Below are 15,125 nucleotides of genomic sequence, written 5' to 3'. Positions count from 1 at the left end.
GTGTGACCTGTGCTTCAGAGATTTGCGATATTAATCTCCAAACACATTTGCGTCTCTTGATCTCTGTCAGCAGTTCCATTCATTTTCTAATTAGAAAACATGCACTTATTTTTTTATTTTTCTACTTTGGCATATTGCTGCTCTCATGAACTGTTCAGCATTGACTTTTTTTGTGATCAACTGATTTTAGTGTCATCTAACGCCATGCTTCTGAACTAGGTTTTACAGTAGCAAGCCATACAAAAGAGAAGTTATATGTATTTATTGAAGTAAATTTATTACTATTACTATAAGCTGCTAAACTGCTAATACTTAGCTCTAAACAAATATTTTGTGGTCAGCACAAACCATGTTTATCAAGTGAAACCGTAGTTTTGTTAATGATTTTTAATTTAGCATCTGCTAATCTGACTAGCATCTAGATGAACACACAATTTTTGACACACTCATCAAAAGATATACATTTTTGTTACTTTTTGTAGATTATAACCGTTTTTTTTTTTTCTTGTTATTTTTCTCCTTTTTACTATGTGTACTATGCTAATTGTCGTTTATTTAGCATTTAGCATTCTTTAGCATTTAGAGGGATAAAGATTTCTGGGATAAAATTAAAAAATTTAATTGAGAAGCAGTCAGTTTAAAATTATGAAAGGGATTGTACTTTTGTTTATTTTGATTTTGCCTTATCAGTCTACATTTAGTCGGTTGACTTTAGCATTTCCCCCCATTTAATGCTAAATTATATTCAGTCAGCTTTTCCAGTGTCTGTCAGATTTTCATCTTTACAAATTGCCTGATGCTTGAAAATGTTGTGTATGGAAGCAAAATCACAGTTAACGTTAGCTTTTGCCAAACTGCTAAAAGTAAACAATGCTATGCTAGTACTAGCTTGTGTTCTTCAGGTGTATGAATATAAACAGGATTGTTTATATGTGCGCTAATCACAATTCTACAGGCATTCTCTTCACATTTTAAAGTAGGAAATCAGAAATTTAGGCATATTGCTCAATAGTTTAAATCACAGTTTGCTATGTTTTAGCTGTAGCATTAATTTGGCTCTTTGTTTTGTTTTTTAAGGAACATTTCACCGCTTCATACCCTGACAGCATATAGCATGTAGCAGTCGCACGTTAGCCTGTTAGAGCATTAGCACGGCAATAAGTGGCTGCTGCTGTCAGCAAGAAGTCACAGCAATCCAAAAGCTGCCAAAGATCACAGCTAGAAGTCACACACTGGCGATAGCGACTGACACTGCAAGGTGCCGTCACATGCCAGGCTAGCACACTCGGCTCAAACACAAGGACATGCTTCGTCCTTCGACCGACTAGTCTTTTTCCGCCACATTAAAAGAAAAAGGGCTGATGCTATGAGGCTGTAGTCTTTTTAATAATAATTGTAGATGAATAAATTTTTTATGAGGCTATTAGCATATTATATATATATATATAGGCCTATATATAATTTTATTCTAAAAAAACATTTGATGTGAAAGCTAACAGTCTGTTTGCGTTCCCCCAGCTTGATGTTCTGGACTAACTGGAACGAGCAGAAGCCGAGCATCATGAGGTCAACTTTAACTGGCCGGAACATCCGCATTATTGTTAGCATGGATGTCATCACCCCTAATGGACTCACCATTGACCACAAAGCTGAAAAGCTGTATTTTTCCGACGGCAGTCTTGGCCACATCGAGAGGTGTGATTACGATGGCTCACACAGATACGTGAGTATGGAGCCACTTTGAGTGTAACTTTTAAAAAATGCATGGAAGTGCATTAGCTGAAGCAAAGGCTGTGTCTTAAAAGCACTGCAAACGTCTTTCAGCCTTTGTGAAGCTTTTCTGTTTTGCTGAGGTGAAACATTATAGGAGGACATAAAGAGATTTCGATCCCATCCACTGAATACAGGTCGCTAGGGTTCAGTACATTGTCAATTGAAACCAAAACTGTGCTCTTGCCAGGAGGACCAAATAAAAGGTCCTAACGCTGTTAAACAACAACAAAACAGCTTTCTCATTGATCTTGGTTCCTGGTTAACCATGTCTTTTGAGTATTTCAGGTAATCAGTTAATAATGCACTAAAAAATAATTTAAACAAATTAGCATACATGTTTGAAAAATAACTAATTTATGTCATATATATATATATATATATATATATATATATATATATATATATATATATATATATATATATATAATAAGCAGTTTGACAAGTTAATTTAATAAAAAGTAAGCTAGTTAAGTTTAATGTAAATTATAAAAATAAACCACAAAAATGTAAATCGACTGATGATACATGTATGATCCACTTTTTGCGATAAAAATGTACACAATTAGTCCGGCTGTATTTAAGTTCCTGTTTATTTCATGTTTAGTATTAAGCAGGGCTGTCTGTTTAAAAGTTTAATTTAGCGAAACAAACATTTTTAACTCTACTCGAGGAACTGTTCTGTTTGAATTAATTGACATACGTAAAACTAGGTGGTTATTAAGTGCCAAAGTAAACCGATTTTAGTGTTTGCTTTCACCAAGGGCCAGGAACTGCAGAGGGTTTGACACAATTTATCGTTTGACAACCACCAACAATGCCGCGGCGCGCTAAATGGGTTCTTGCTGGCTAATGAAACTATTTGGTCGCTAGGCTATTAGAAGGTGAAAATTGATCTGGGCCAACAAAAGGAACATTTGTTTTGTTGCGTGTCAGACAGATAGAAAGGCTAGCGAGGTGGGATCCTGTCAGAGCGTGCTGGAGGAAGCAGTGCCATCTAATTTACTGCTGGCAGATTCAAACCCCAGCCTTTTCAAACTTCCTCTAGAGAATAACACACAGAGCCACACATGCAAACTTCCAGGAGTTTGGAATGAACCATGCAAATTAGATGAAACTTTCTTAACAACATCAATTTTTTTTTTTTTTTTTTTATGAAATAGCATGATTTTATCACAATTCTTTGTCATGTTGGTTTTACTATTTTGCCAGTTGTCTGAGCATTACGGCCAAACTAATATCCCTATTATAAAGACAAAGCCTTTCAAGGTAACAAAATAAAAAATATATATATATTTTTGCCAAAGAGGGCGAAGATAAAAATCTTTGTTCTTATTTTTTAATAACAAAGATAAAAGAATGACAAAAGATACACATTACAACTATGCATACAAATAAAACAAACAGTGCTTTATTTTCAGGTATAATAGGTGTATTTAGCAGGAGCACTCCAGAAATTAAAATGAACAAATATAAAAATAAAATACCATATGAACTGATTCCTAAAGCAACTGTATTAAATTTCTTCAGTCAAAAGCGGTGAGTGATTTTTCTCTTTGTGTTCTGTTGTTTTATTAACGTTAAATAGTTCACCCAAAAATAAAAATTCTGTCAGCTGTCTGTCAATTCGGTCATATTGTTTTATTTTTATACCGCCATTTACTCACCCAAAAGTAGTTTTAAACCTGAATGAGTTTCTTTCTTCTTCTGAACATAAATACTGTTTTGAGGAATGTGGAAAACCAAACAGTTGCTGGTCCACAGTGACTTCCATAGGATTTTTGCTACTATCAAATTCAGTGTGGACCAGCAACTGTTTGGTAACCCACATTCTTTAAAACATAATCTATTGTGTTCAGCACAAGAAAGAAATTAAGACAGGTTTGGGACAACTTGACAGTGAGTAAATAATGACAGAAATTACATTTTAGGGTGATCTATCCCTTGACAGCAATGACAGTAGGCTGCATGTTTAATAGGCCTACTGTCCCTTTAAGACCTGCACACTTCCAATATACAGGCACATATAAGTTTTTCTCTCAACTGTTTACTTTCATTTTAGACCTAACCAATTTGAGTCTACATGTAAACCTTGTGTGTTTTGACAGTATTAGCACAAAAGATAACTTAGTTCGATAATCGGGCGCTGTTTGACAAGTTTTTAATCATTTTACAACATTTCCTTGAACGGAAAACAGTGTCAATGTCGCAATTAATTCTAGTGCTCAAAAATAACTTTCAAACAATTCTGACCTATTTATGAACACATTCGACTGAAAATCATGGGTTTCCCTTTTAATCTCCAGTTCAGTTCTATGGTTCTGTGAGTAAAAAGGGGCGGAGCTTGGTAAGGTGTCTTTTAAAAAATAATAAAGAAATAAAGAAAAATAGCTTTAAATAAAATAGAACCTGTTTTAGGTTAGGTTATGTTTGAGTAACAATCCATCACATTATTGGAGAGCAAAGTCCGAGATAATCCCTGCTTAGAAGCTACTTGAAACGTAAGCCTGAGCTTGGAGCAGGAATGTCATGTTCTTGTCCACAGGTTCGTAATTCAATGCTAAAAACGTACAATCTTAAGAGAGCACAAAGAGGTTTTCACCTGTCGAGATGACTGCTCTGATATGTAGATGTGTCTGCCACATCTTTCATCCTGATCCCCCACACACATGCGGCGGCGATGGAGCACTTGGGAATAAAGATGTCTCGACTGCGTGAGGGTGAGAACACGTGTTTGACATGTTGTCATTGCGGATTAAAGCAGGAGTCTCACTCTCCATGCGCCTATCGAGACGCCTATTCTTACAGAAAGACCCCCGTTCAAACGGACGGCCCTTCAGTGACATCTGTGTTACTGAAGAGCGGTTAGTGCTGCACTTCAGAGCAGATGTGTGTGGCTTGTGAAAGCCTTCGGAAAGAAATGGCAAAACACATGAAAAGCTCTTAAAGTTGGAAAAAAATGTGTGCAGCCTTTTTTTTTTTTTTTTTTTTTTGGCGTTAACGGGATTACATCAACAACATGCAGTCATCTTAGCAACTGTTATTAAGAATTTGCAGTGGATTTTTAGTGGACATTGTATTATTGGTTTCTTTCTCTTAATTTTTTTGAAATGTGTGTTTATTTTCTCTTTATTTTGTTTTTTATTTTATTCATTTATTATTTATATTTATCCATCCATCCATCCATCTATGTCGACTTGACTTTCTAAGGGCAAAGTGATGTTTTTTTTTTTTTTTTTGTGTTGTTGTTTTTTTTTTCTTGCAAATATATATATATTTTTTTCATTTCATACAACAAAAACATTATCATTGATTTTTAAGTTTGTGTCAACTTCAACCAAATTGGAAGAACCTTGAATTTCTATATAAATTCTCTTAATATAAATGCTCTTTTGTTTCTTAATATTTTAAAAATAAATTGGAGAAATCAGTTTTTTTTTTTTGCTTTTTTTTTGTCTGATTTTATGCAAATTGGAAGAAAAAAAATCGAAATATTTTAATTTCTTGTTTTATTTACTACTTTAATTTTTTTTTCCAAAATTTTTATATACATTTTTAAAATCAAAGTTTTTTTGCCCTTTTTGCTTGTTTGTATACACTTGATGGATATACAGGTAGTTTTAATACTTTTTTTTAAGGTAAGGAGAAATATACATTCACCAAAACGTTGACTGTTAGTCTATAACCTGAAATATTTAATAGAGTGCTTGTTAAAAAAAAAAAAGAAGATTTTTTTTATTACCAGGATATTTCTTCTTCCTAAATTTGTAGGTCATTGTGAAATCAGGACCCGGAACGTTCTTTGGCTTGGCAATTTACAGAGACTTCATCTTCTGGTCCGACTGGACACGACGGGCCGTGATCCGCTCTGATAAGTTCACCGGAGCCAATTTGAAAGTCCTCCGTGCGGACATCCCTCATCAACCGATGGGAATCGTTGCCGTTTCCAATGACACCAACAGCTGTACGTAATTCATTCCCCTTGTTCCATCGCATGACACAACTGTTTTAATGCTAAATAAAAACCAAATGTTTTTAGATGGATTGAATTCGAAGTGTTGTGTCAACAAACCTTTAAAGTATATTTCTAAAACTCTTGAATCAAAAAACGGTTCTTAAACAAAACGTTGAAAACAAGCGAATAAACATGTTTCTTGGTTGACGTAGCGGATGACTTGCAGTGTTGTATTAGTCATACAAAGCTTGTTTGCATTATTCACACGGGATGTCTGAGATGCTTACTCTCTGATGACAGCAAACACGATGCAGAGTCACTGATGTTAGATGCGTCAGAAGTCACTGGGGGCTTTTTTTATGGGTGTGCGGTGAAGCTGGAAACAAAATCCACACATTCTGACAAGAAGGTCAGATAAGATGAACGCGATCACACAGTTTTCTGCTGACTCTACTTATTAGAGGACAAGCTGGGCTTATGTCAGCACAGTGTGATAAATACAAATACAAATCATATTAAGAAGTGACTATACATCATTAACAGGAACATATCCAGTAATTACAGGCTGATATATCTGCTTAAGTATAATAAATTAAGTCTCCAAGATTCAGATTTGTATATTCAGATTCTGAATCAGCATTGTGATTAGTGTACAGATTATAACCAAATAGCGATAAAAAGACTAGACGAGCCAATGCACATATTCAGTCATATGTGTGAGTCTCAGGTTTCTATACTTCTATGGTTTCAGCTGCAGTGACATAATGACTTTACCAATCAGCCATTGGCTGTTTTATTCAGAAGGCGGGAATACAGTTTGCAGTAATTTTTTACCTTCACCACTGCCTATATTATTTAGATTCTGTTTGCTCTGAGATATAGATCTAAATATAAATAGAGATCTATATATAGATTTATGAACTAGACTATTAAAATATACATTTATTCAAAAACTTTTTTTTTCTTCAATCCCCATTCAGGATTCAGATTGGATCTGTATTGTACAACCATACTGCAATTTAGATTTGCTCTGAGTATATACAGTAGATTCTATATAAATTGTCATTTTAAATTTCAAATTTCAAAACTAGACTAAGTGCCGGTTCCTGTTCACTCTAAATTTAGATTCTTGATTCAGATTATGATATATATTTGACATTCATATTGTAACATTCAGTTTGCTCCAAATATATAGATTATAAATAAAAGTTATTTTCTTTTTCTTTTCTGGAATCTAGATTCCAGATTCAGGTTATGATATATGTTGCATATCTCTGACTATAATGTATATTGCGTTTACACTACTTTTATAGATTCTAAATACACGTTGCGATTTGATTTGATATAATTTAGCCTCTGAATACATATGCCTTTGTTATAAATCTGGATTCTGAATGAAGATTTTAATTTGTATGATATTTTATATTGTCATTATTTTTTTCCAGTAATATCAATTAAAAATATTTTTCTTTAAACTTTTAATTAATATATATATATATATATATATATATATATATATATATATATATATATATATATATATATAATTTTTTTCTTCTCACTAAATTACAAAGGTATATACATTAATATCTAAATGATCCATTTTAGTATTTTTCACTGACTTAATACTGTGAATCCATCTTGGTACCTTCATTCAAGTCCCATTCAAAATACTGAGACCCAGTCCTGTCTGGCCACTGCTGGAAGTACATTTACATAAACTCTGTTTAATGCACATGATGACATTTACGTTTATATTCCCCAACCATGAAACTTACACCTGCAGTGCTTGGTAATTGCATCTGTTGAAACTCACAAAGAGCACCACATTTCAAGTGCCTGAGGTGCAAATCATTTAAAGCCAAGAGACCAAACTTGATTCACCCAGGACGTAAAATGGCACCATGAAATTGACAGAATTAGCAGAATTTATAGAACGTGACACATTTATAGAATGCCGACTTTCCACTCTGCTTCTTTCCTGGCTTTGCTACAGACGTTTCTTTTGTTTGTGGTTCGAGCCTCAGTGTTTCAAAGGACTCTAATGAAAGCAGCTTATATGCTTGGCATCCCAAACCGCAATTGGAGATTTTCTCATCTCAGGACTGTTATAGGAGATTTGGACCTCAGTAGCCACCGTCCCTCATATCTATATAGTCCAGATGACTCTATTAAGAGAATTAATTTAGACCGTGCTATAAAATGCTGAAAATTTAAGTAATTACCCACATTAATTTTTAAATCATAACAAATATATTATATATAACCGTTATTTGTAGGTTAACTGCCCCTTTAAAAGTGGGTGCCATCTGTAATTACTTTTATTCCAACCAATAAACATTGGCTTTTATTCGCAAGTCAACAGATATTAGCCATCGAAGAGTCCAAGCTATTTAAAGGCATATCCCATAATAAGCAAAAGTCTCCCAGGACTGAAGCCTCATGTCACTACGGTGAAAGACGCTGGCCCAATGCACTCATCTGATTCTTCACCATTTGTGCAGGGGAATACACTCGGCCCACAGCTCTGGAATCTGGCAGCCGCTTGTGTGTAGATAGGGCGCCATTCAGAGACCTGCGCTCCAAGCCAACGTCTGTGCCGACCACAGTTCAAACTCCCATCCGCTGAGGAGCCCAACTTTCTGACTGGCATTGCAAGAGTGCCCTTCAAGCCTTAAGAGTGTGTGTGTGTGTGTGTGTGTGTGTTCAGTGCTAGCCTGAATGTATTGTGTTAAAAGACATCAGATGCCTTAGGGTAGAAATTGGAAATGGAGCATTCTGAAAGGCAGTCCGAATTTTCCAGTACGAATGAAATATTTCACACAGCATTCAATAATGTTCTTTATTCCAGCGAACAAACAAGTTGTGTGCCCAATTACTAAATAATAAAATAATTCATACATATAATAATTCGCTAGAAATTTTTTGTTGAAATGTTGTTCGGATCTGATTCTAAATCCAGATTGTAATTTAGATTCCTGTTGCTCTGAATATAGGTTGCATATCTTGATTGTGATCCATATTTTAAATCCAGATTATGATTCAGGTTCTGCTTGCTCTGAATATATATTTCTGGAACCAGATTATGATTTTTATTTTACATCCAATTAAAATACAAATTCATTTTGTTGTGAATCTAGAACCTAAGATTATGATTCAGATTAATTTAGATTCTGGATCCAAAAAAAATTATACAAAAAAAACTATTATACATATAGATTGTAATCCATATTTACTTTGCTCTAAATATAGATTCTAATTGAAATTGGTGGTCTAGATTCATATTAGGATTCATATTCTAAATGCAGATTATGATTCAGATTGCTCTGAACAGAGTTGTGGAACTAGATCATGATCTCTATTGTACATCCAAATTGATACAGATTTACTTTCTCTAAATAACGATTCTAAATGTAGACTGTCTAGATTCAGATTATGATCCATATTCTAAATCCAGATTATGATTTTCAATCTGGTTGCTCTTTGTACATAGTTATTATGTTACATCCATATTACAATTGAAATTTATTTAGAAATTATTTTACTTATTAATTTTGATGACTATTATTTATTCACTTTTTTTTGTACACATCCAAACATGGTGCCAATTATAGAGATATTTGATGCCATGTTTCAATGTGCATCAAATTTTAAATTCCGAACCCTAAGTATGAGCTGTAAAACTCTTTGAAACGTTGTGAATGTCACGGTTTGATTTGGTGCTTGATAGATTTGTTACAAAGGATTCTCTTAATATTTTTAGGTGAGTCATCTCCCTGCAGCGTGAATAATGGAGGGTGCCATGATCTCTGTCTGTTGACTCCTCTTGGTGTGGTAAACTGTACTTGCCGTGGAGAACGGATGTTACTGGATGATAACAGATGTGTATGTAAGTCCTGTACCCTTTCTCTCGCTGTATCTCTTGCTCATTTTCCTGGACATTTTTTCACTTACCCCAATTTTTTTCAGTATGTCCCAGTGCTTTGAGTTATGTGGCCAAGTCTGTTAGTATTGACGTTGTCTATATACTGGAGTATTCCAAATAATAGCTGATATTTCTGTTTGGGATGCTGGTGATAAAGCAAGTTTTCAGAATGTGGAATGTTTGGTAGTTGATTGGCTCCGGATTGAAATTCAGAGTGAATGTTGCAGTGCCCCAGGTCTAAAAGAGGATAGGTGAAAAACAGGGAGCATGTGGGACAAAACGGTGGATGTTAGCATAGTGAGAGGAACATGCTGCTGTTCTGGGAACAAACTGCAGCAAAATCGAACAGTGAGGCTATGGCCCAACAACCTTATTACTGAAGAATCCTTCCTGTTGCTCTGAAAATTAATTAAAAATCCAGATTGACTGTGATTTCTGATGCTTTGAATGTAGATTTCAAATCCAGTTTATGATTCAGATTCATTTTGCTCAGAATTTAGGATTCAGACTCAGATTATGAAAAACAAATTCCATTTGTTGTTAAAATTCTGGAACCAGATTTTAATCTATGTTGTACATCCATATTGCAGCCACTATCAATTTGCTTTGAATATAGACTGTAAATCTAGAGTGTGATTCAGTTTCACTTCACTCAGAATTTAGGTTCTGTGTCCAGATTTGTGTATGTGTGTGTGTGTGTGTGTGTGTATGTATATATATATATATATATATATATATATATATATATATATATATATTACATTTGCCTTTTGGAACCAGATTATGATCTATATTGTACATCCAGATTGTAATCATAGCTCTAAATGCAAATTCTAAATGCAGTTTGTGATTCGGATTTATTTTGTTCAGATTTAGGTTGTGTATCTGTATTCTAAAATATAATTGCTCATCCAAAATGCAATCAAGATTTCCTTTGCTTAGAATATGTGGATTCAGTACCAATATTCTGATCTGTATTTAGATTGTGATCCACATTCTAAATACAGATTATGATTCAGATTCTGTTCACTCTGTTCGCTCTGAGTGTCAAATTTTGAGACTAATTTTCAATCCAAATTTTGCTCTGAATATAAATTCTAAATCAAGATTGTGATCTAAATTTTCAATTCAGATTATTTACAAAATTCTTATTTCAGATTGTGATCCAAATCCCTTTTGCTACACTGTAAATGCCAAGTGCTTTTATTTTCACCTATTCAGAGCCACTACAGATTCCTATCTGGAAAGTTGCAACAGGTCTAGATGCCAGTTTATTTACAACACATCTGCATAGTTGATACTTTTAGCTAGATCTAAATATTATATAGTTCTAGGTGCTTCTGTTCTATTCTGCTTCTATTCGCAGATGAGATTTTATGTTCAAACAGCTAGACATAGTGCATCTGATGGAACAGAACAGAAAACAGGGGACATGATGCAAAGGCCAAGGAGACATCCTGCTGAAGTTTGTGTACATGGGCTAACAGTAAATGAAAAAAATGCAAATGGAACTCCATTGCCACATCTGTCCTTGGCTGATTATGTGTCAAACACTCAAGCAGTCAATGCACGTCCCTATCTTTACTTCAGTGCAGCACATCACTGCTCCACAAAACTATTTTACTCTTGTCTTCTAGCTATGAACTCCTCCTGTAACATCCACTCTGAGTTCCAGTGTGGAAATGGGGAATGCATCGATTACCAACTGACATGTGACGGCATCGCGCACTGCAAAGACAGGTCTGATGAGAAGATGCAGTACTGCGGTAAGAACCCAATCAGGCTGGGTGCTGTGTTTGAGCCTTCAGGTTTCATCTCGAAACTGAATGAAGAAAGCTGCAGAAGGTCTCCCTGTTCTCTTGTGACTCGGGCTAATAAGACGAGAGCTTAGAGCAGCCTGGCAAAAACGTAATGAGTGCGAGTTATGTGACAGGCCGACTGCTGCTCTGTCTCTCTCTATCCCTCTGTCTTTACTTTCTCAAGCTGAGTTTCTAATGATGCAGTTGTTAGATAGTTTTACGATCCAGACTTCACATCTGTCTATCTTTCTGTCTGTCTTCCTTCCTTTATTTAACTGTGTTAAATGTGTACAGTCCTATGCCTAATCTAGACTTTGTCATTCTTTAGAAAACCGGAACTGCAGACACGGCTTTAAATCGTGCTATAGCCAGCGCTGTGTGGCCAACCATCAATTCTGTAACGGCGTGAATGATTGCGGGGATAACTCCGATGAAGTTTACTGTAACAGTGGGTATTTTTTTTCTACTTCTCATTAGAATTGAAACTTATGATCAGTCCAGTGTTGGTCATTTCAGGAATCTTCTCTCCACGGCCCCCATCACCCCCCACCCCCACCTGCCCCTGTTCTGCCCAACTCTCTAGAGAAATGTAGTCCATCAATCAGTAGAACTCTTGAATTCTCGTCTTGCCTGAACATCTAAATAACAACATTAAGCTTTAATGCAGAAACACATCTATAATGTAAACAGTACAAACCACAGTTCTCGGCATCCCTATGCTTCAGTGAAGGGCAGTGAAATCTGTACTTTTGCTAGCAATTCAGTAGTCTAAATAATTGTAAATAAATGAATAAAATGCATCTAATTGCCAACATTTTTATTGTACCTTGTCACCTGTAGCCAGTGAAAATTGATTGATATTTCCTCTTTGTAAGAATTAAATGCAGTTTTCTTTAAATAGACCAGTTTTGCATTCACACAACCACTGGTCTTGAAAATGGAGTGAGATTTAATTTAGCCATAACTGGGTGTCTGTTCTCATTTTGTTAACACTATTAGTTTGAACCACTGTCTGCTTGAATATCAGTGTACTTACACTATTAATTATTATTATTATTATTATTATTATTATTTTGAATTTGTAATGTTGCAAATGTGAAAGCGAAGTTAACCCAGATATGTTTGCGTTCATATTACATATTAAACCTTACTGAAACAAACCAAGACAATTTTCCTAGATTATCTCAATTCTGTTTTCTTGGTGGTTTGACTTCATTTAAATCATTTTGATTTGCTTTAAAGTGATCAGACTTCATTTTAAGTGTTTTGGTTTTCTTTAAATTGGTTTGACTTCATTTTGATTTGCTTAAAAAGTGTCATTTTGTTTTTCTTTAAAGTGGCCTAACCTTGTTAAAAGTGTTTTGATTTACATTAAAGTAGTCTGACTTTATGTAAAGCGTTTTTTGTTTGCATTGCAGGGGTCTAACTCCATTTAAAATGTTTTGATTTGCTTGACTTGGTTTAATGAATTTTGGTTTGCTTCACTTGGTTTAATGAATTTTGGTTTGCTTTAAAGTGGTTTGACTTTATTTAAAGAATTCTGATTTACTTTAAAGCAGTCTGACTTTATTTAAAGAGTTTTGGTTTGCGTTGCGGGGGTCTGACTTAATTTAAAACATTTTGATTTGCTTCAAAGTGGCCCGACTTCGTTTAAAGAATTTTGGTTTGTTTTAAAGTGGTTTGACTTCATTTTAAATATTTAGGTTTGATTTAATGTGGTCCGTTTTCATTCAAAGCATTTTTCCCTTCTGGTTCCAGATTCCTCGTGTTTGCCCTCTGAACGGCGTTGTGTAGATGGCTCCTGTATTCCCGCGTCATCTTGGTGTAATCAGATCATCGATTGTGCCGATGCATCGGACGAGAAACACTGTAGTAAGATTAGCATGTGTGAAGGCGCTAACCTGTTCACACTTCTGAATGTGTGTGTTTATTTGTCACTTAAAATGTGAAACACTCATTGTCTCATTGTCCTCTCTGTGTTTCCAGATAGCACAGACTGCATGGAATACTACAGACTGGGTTCTCGCGCCAAGAACAATGAGCGGTTTCTAAGCTGTAATTCCACTTCGCTGTGTGTTCATCCCTCCTGGATCTGTGATGGAGCCAACGACTGTGGGGATTACGCAGACGAAATACACTGTCACGGTAAAGATGCATTTGCATTCTCTCCCCCGGTCTGTCTTTTTCTTGTTTGTTTGTGTTCAAAGTACAATGTTGTCACGTTAAGTATGGAAAATAGAGCTGGGAACAAAGGATTTTTTTTTTACAAAGTTTGCTTTGCGGTGCAGTGACGGCTCACATTCCCGGAGCCTTTTATGAGGCTCTGAAATCTGGACTTTTTTGTCTCAATCATACTGAGTCCTGCCAAATATTTGACAGTAATATACTTAGATATTTATGATATATGTAGAAAGCCCAGGACCTACTGAGAATATTTAGTGACTTAATAAGCCCTTTCGGCTGAGTGTAACACAACTCTGGAAGTTGATAAGTTTGTAGAATATTTGTCAGATTTCTATCTATCTATCTATCTATCTATCTATCTATCTATCTATCTATCTATCTATCTATCTATCTATCTATCTATCTATCTATCTATCTATCTATCTATCTATCTATCTATCTATCTATCTATCTATCTATCTATCTATCTATCTATCTATCTATCATTTTATGTGTTGTTGACAAACAATATACAGTATATTGTGCAATGCAAATATACATAGGCTATATTGCAAAATTATTAGTGATTGTATTTTTTTTGTTTTGTTTAACATGGATTTTCATATTTTAAGATTAAAACTTGATCTTGTAAAAAGGGTAAAACAAAATGAACAATATAAAATTGTAAACCGTTTTCTTAGACAGTTTTAGAATCTTTTATACAGTAAAAGAGAAATTGTTTTAATAAAACCAGTGCCTTGGGACATGAAAGTGCCTGTAAACGCTCATTTATGACTTCCAAAACTTCTGTTCAGGAGCTTTCCAGGACATCTTGAAGGCAGAAATACATAATTCAAATATGTGATTTGTTAGCTAAAGCACTGGTTCTTTGATATTGTGTGTATGTTCCTTGAAAACTCAACTGCAGAAGAGCTCTCTAGAAATTATAGCTCAAACCTTTAATAGAAATTTGAAGAGGATTCAACTCCTGACCTCTGCTGTGGTGGCTCCTATCTTACAAACAACAAAAACTCTTTATTGCAAGGAGATATTGCAGCTTTAAACGACCTTGCTACGCAAGTCAGAATCTAAATGCAAATACAAAACTACACATAACAAACTAGCTGACTAAAGTTGAGGTAGACATTTAGAGGTCATACAGTTGATTTATTTTCAGCATGTTCGCATCCTTTTTTTTTCTTGAAATAGTGGTGAACCTAGCAAACCCTGTTAAAGTAAGAACTGCTGATGGGTTTCTACTGGTTCCTCTACGCCCTCATTGTCTTTATTTTGGCATGTTTTCCAGCTTCTTCAGTCCATACGTGTGAGGATGGCCATTTTGCATGTCCCAGTGGAAACTGCATCTCCAGCGTTTGGTTGTGCGATGGACAGAAAGACTGCGAAGATGGAGCGGATGAATTTCAATGCGGTGAGTGCCACCTTTCTACATTTGTCAACTAATCATGCCTGTTGGACACATCGCTCTGTATGTCATACTAATTAATTTATTCAT

The 15,125-nt window shown here is 35.0% G+C and overlaps 1 protein-coding gene across 1 annotated transcript in view; it reads left to right on the top strand.

The window, feature by feature from the left end:
- Positions 1 to 15,125, top strand: part of LOC113064818 (low-density lipoprotein receptor-related protein 1B) — a 207,079-nt gene that overhangs the window by 126,266 nt on the left and 65,688 nt on the right. The window contains exons 43-50 of the mRNA XM_026235763.1: positions 1,519 to 1,723; positions 5,542 to 5,734; positions 9,489 to 9,614; positions 11,288 to 11,416; positions 11,778 to 11,897; positions 13,208 to 13,321; positions 13,436 to 13,594; positions 14,919 to 15,041. Coding sequence (XP_026091548.1) covers positions 1,519 to 1,723; positions 5,542 to 5,734; positions 9,489 to 9,614; positions 11,288 to 11,416; positions 11,778 to 11,897; positions 13,208 to 13,321; positions 13,436 to 13,594; positions 14,919 to 15,041 — 1,169 coding nt within the window. The remainder of the gene's footprint in view (positions 1 to 1,518; positions 1,724 to 5,541; positions 5,735 to 9,488; positions 9,615 to 11,287; positions 11,417 to 11,777; positions 11,898 to 13,207; positions 13,322 to 13,435; positions 13,595 to 14,918; positions 15,042 to 15,125) is intronic.

Source organism: Carassius auratus, chromosome 47 (assembly GCF_003368295.1).
Source record: "Carassius auratus strain Wakin chromosome 47, ASM336829v1, whole genome shotgun sequence".
Taxonomy (NCBI): Eukaryota; Metazoa; Chordata; class Actinopteri; order Cypriniformes; family Cyprinidae; genus Carassius; species Carassius auratus.
This window is presented reverse-complemented; position numbering and strand designations above follow the sequence as displayed.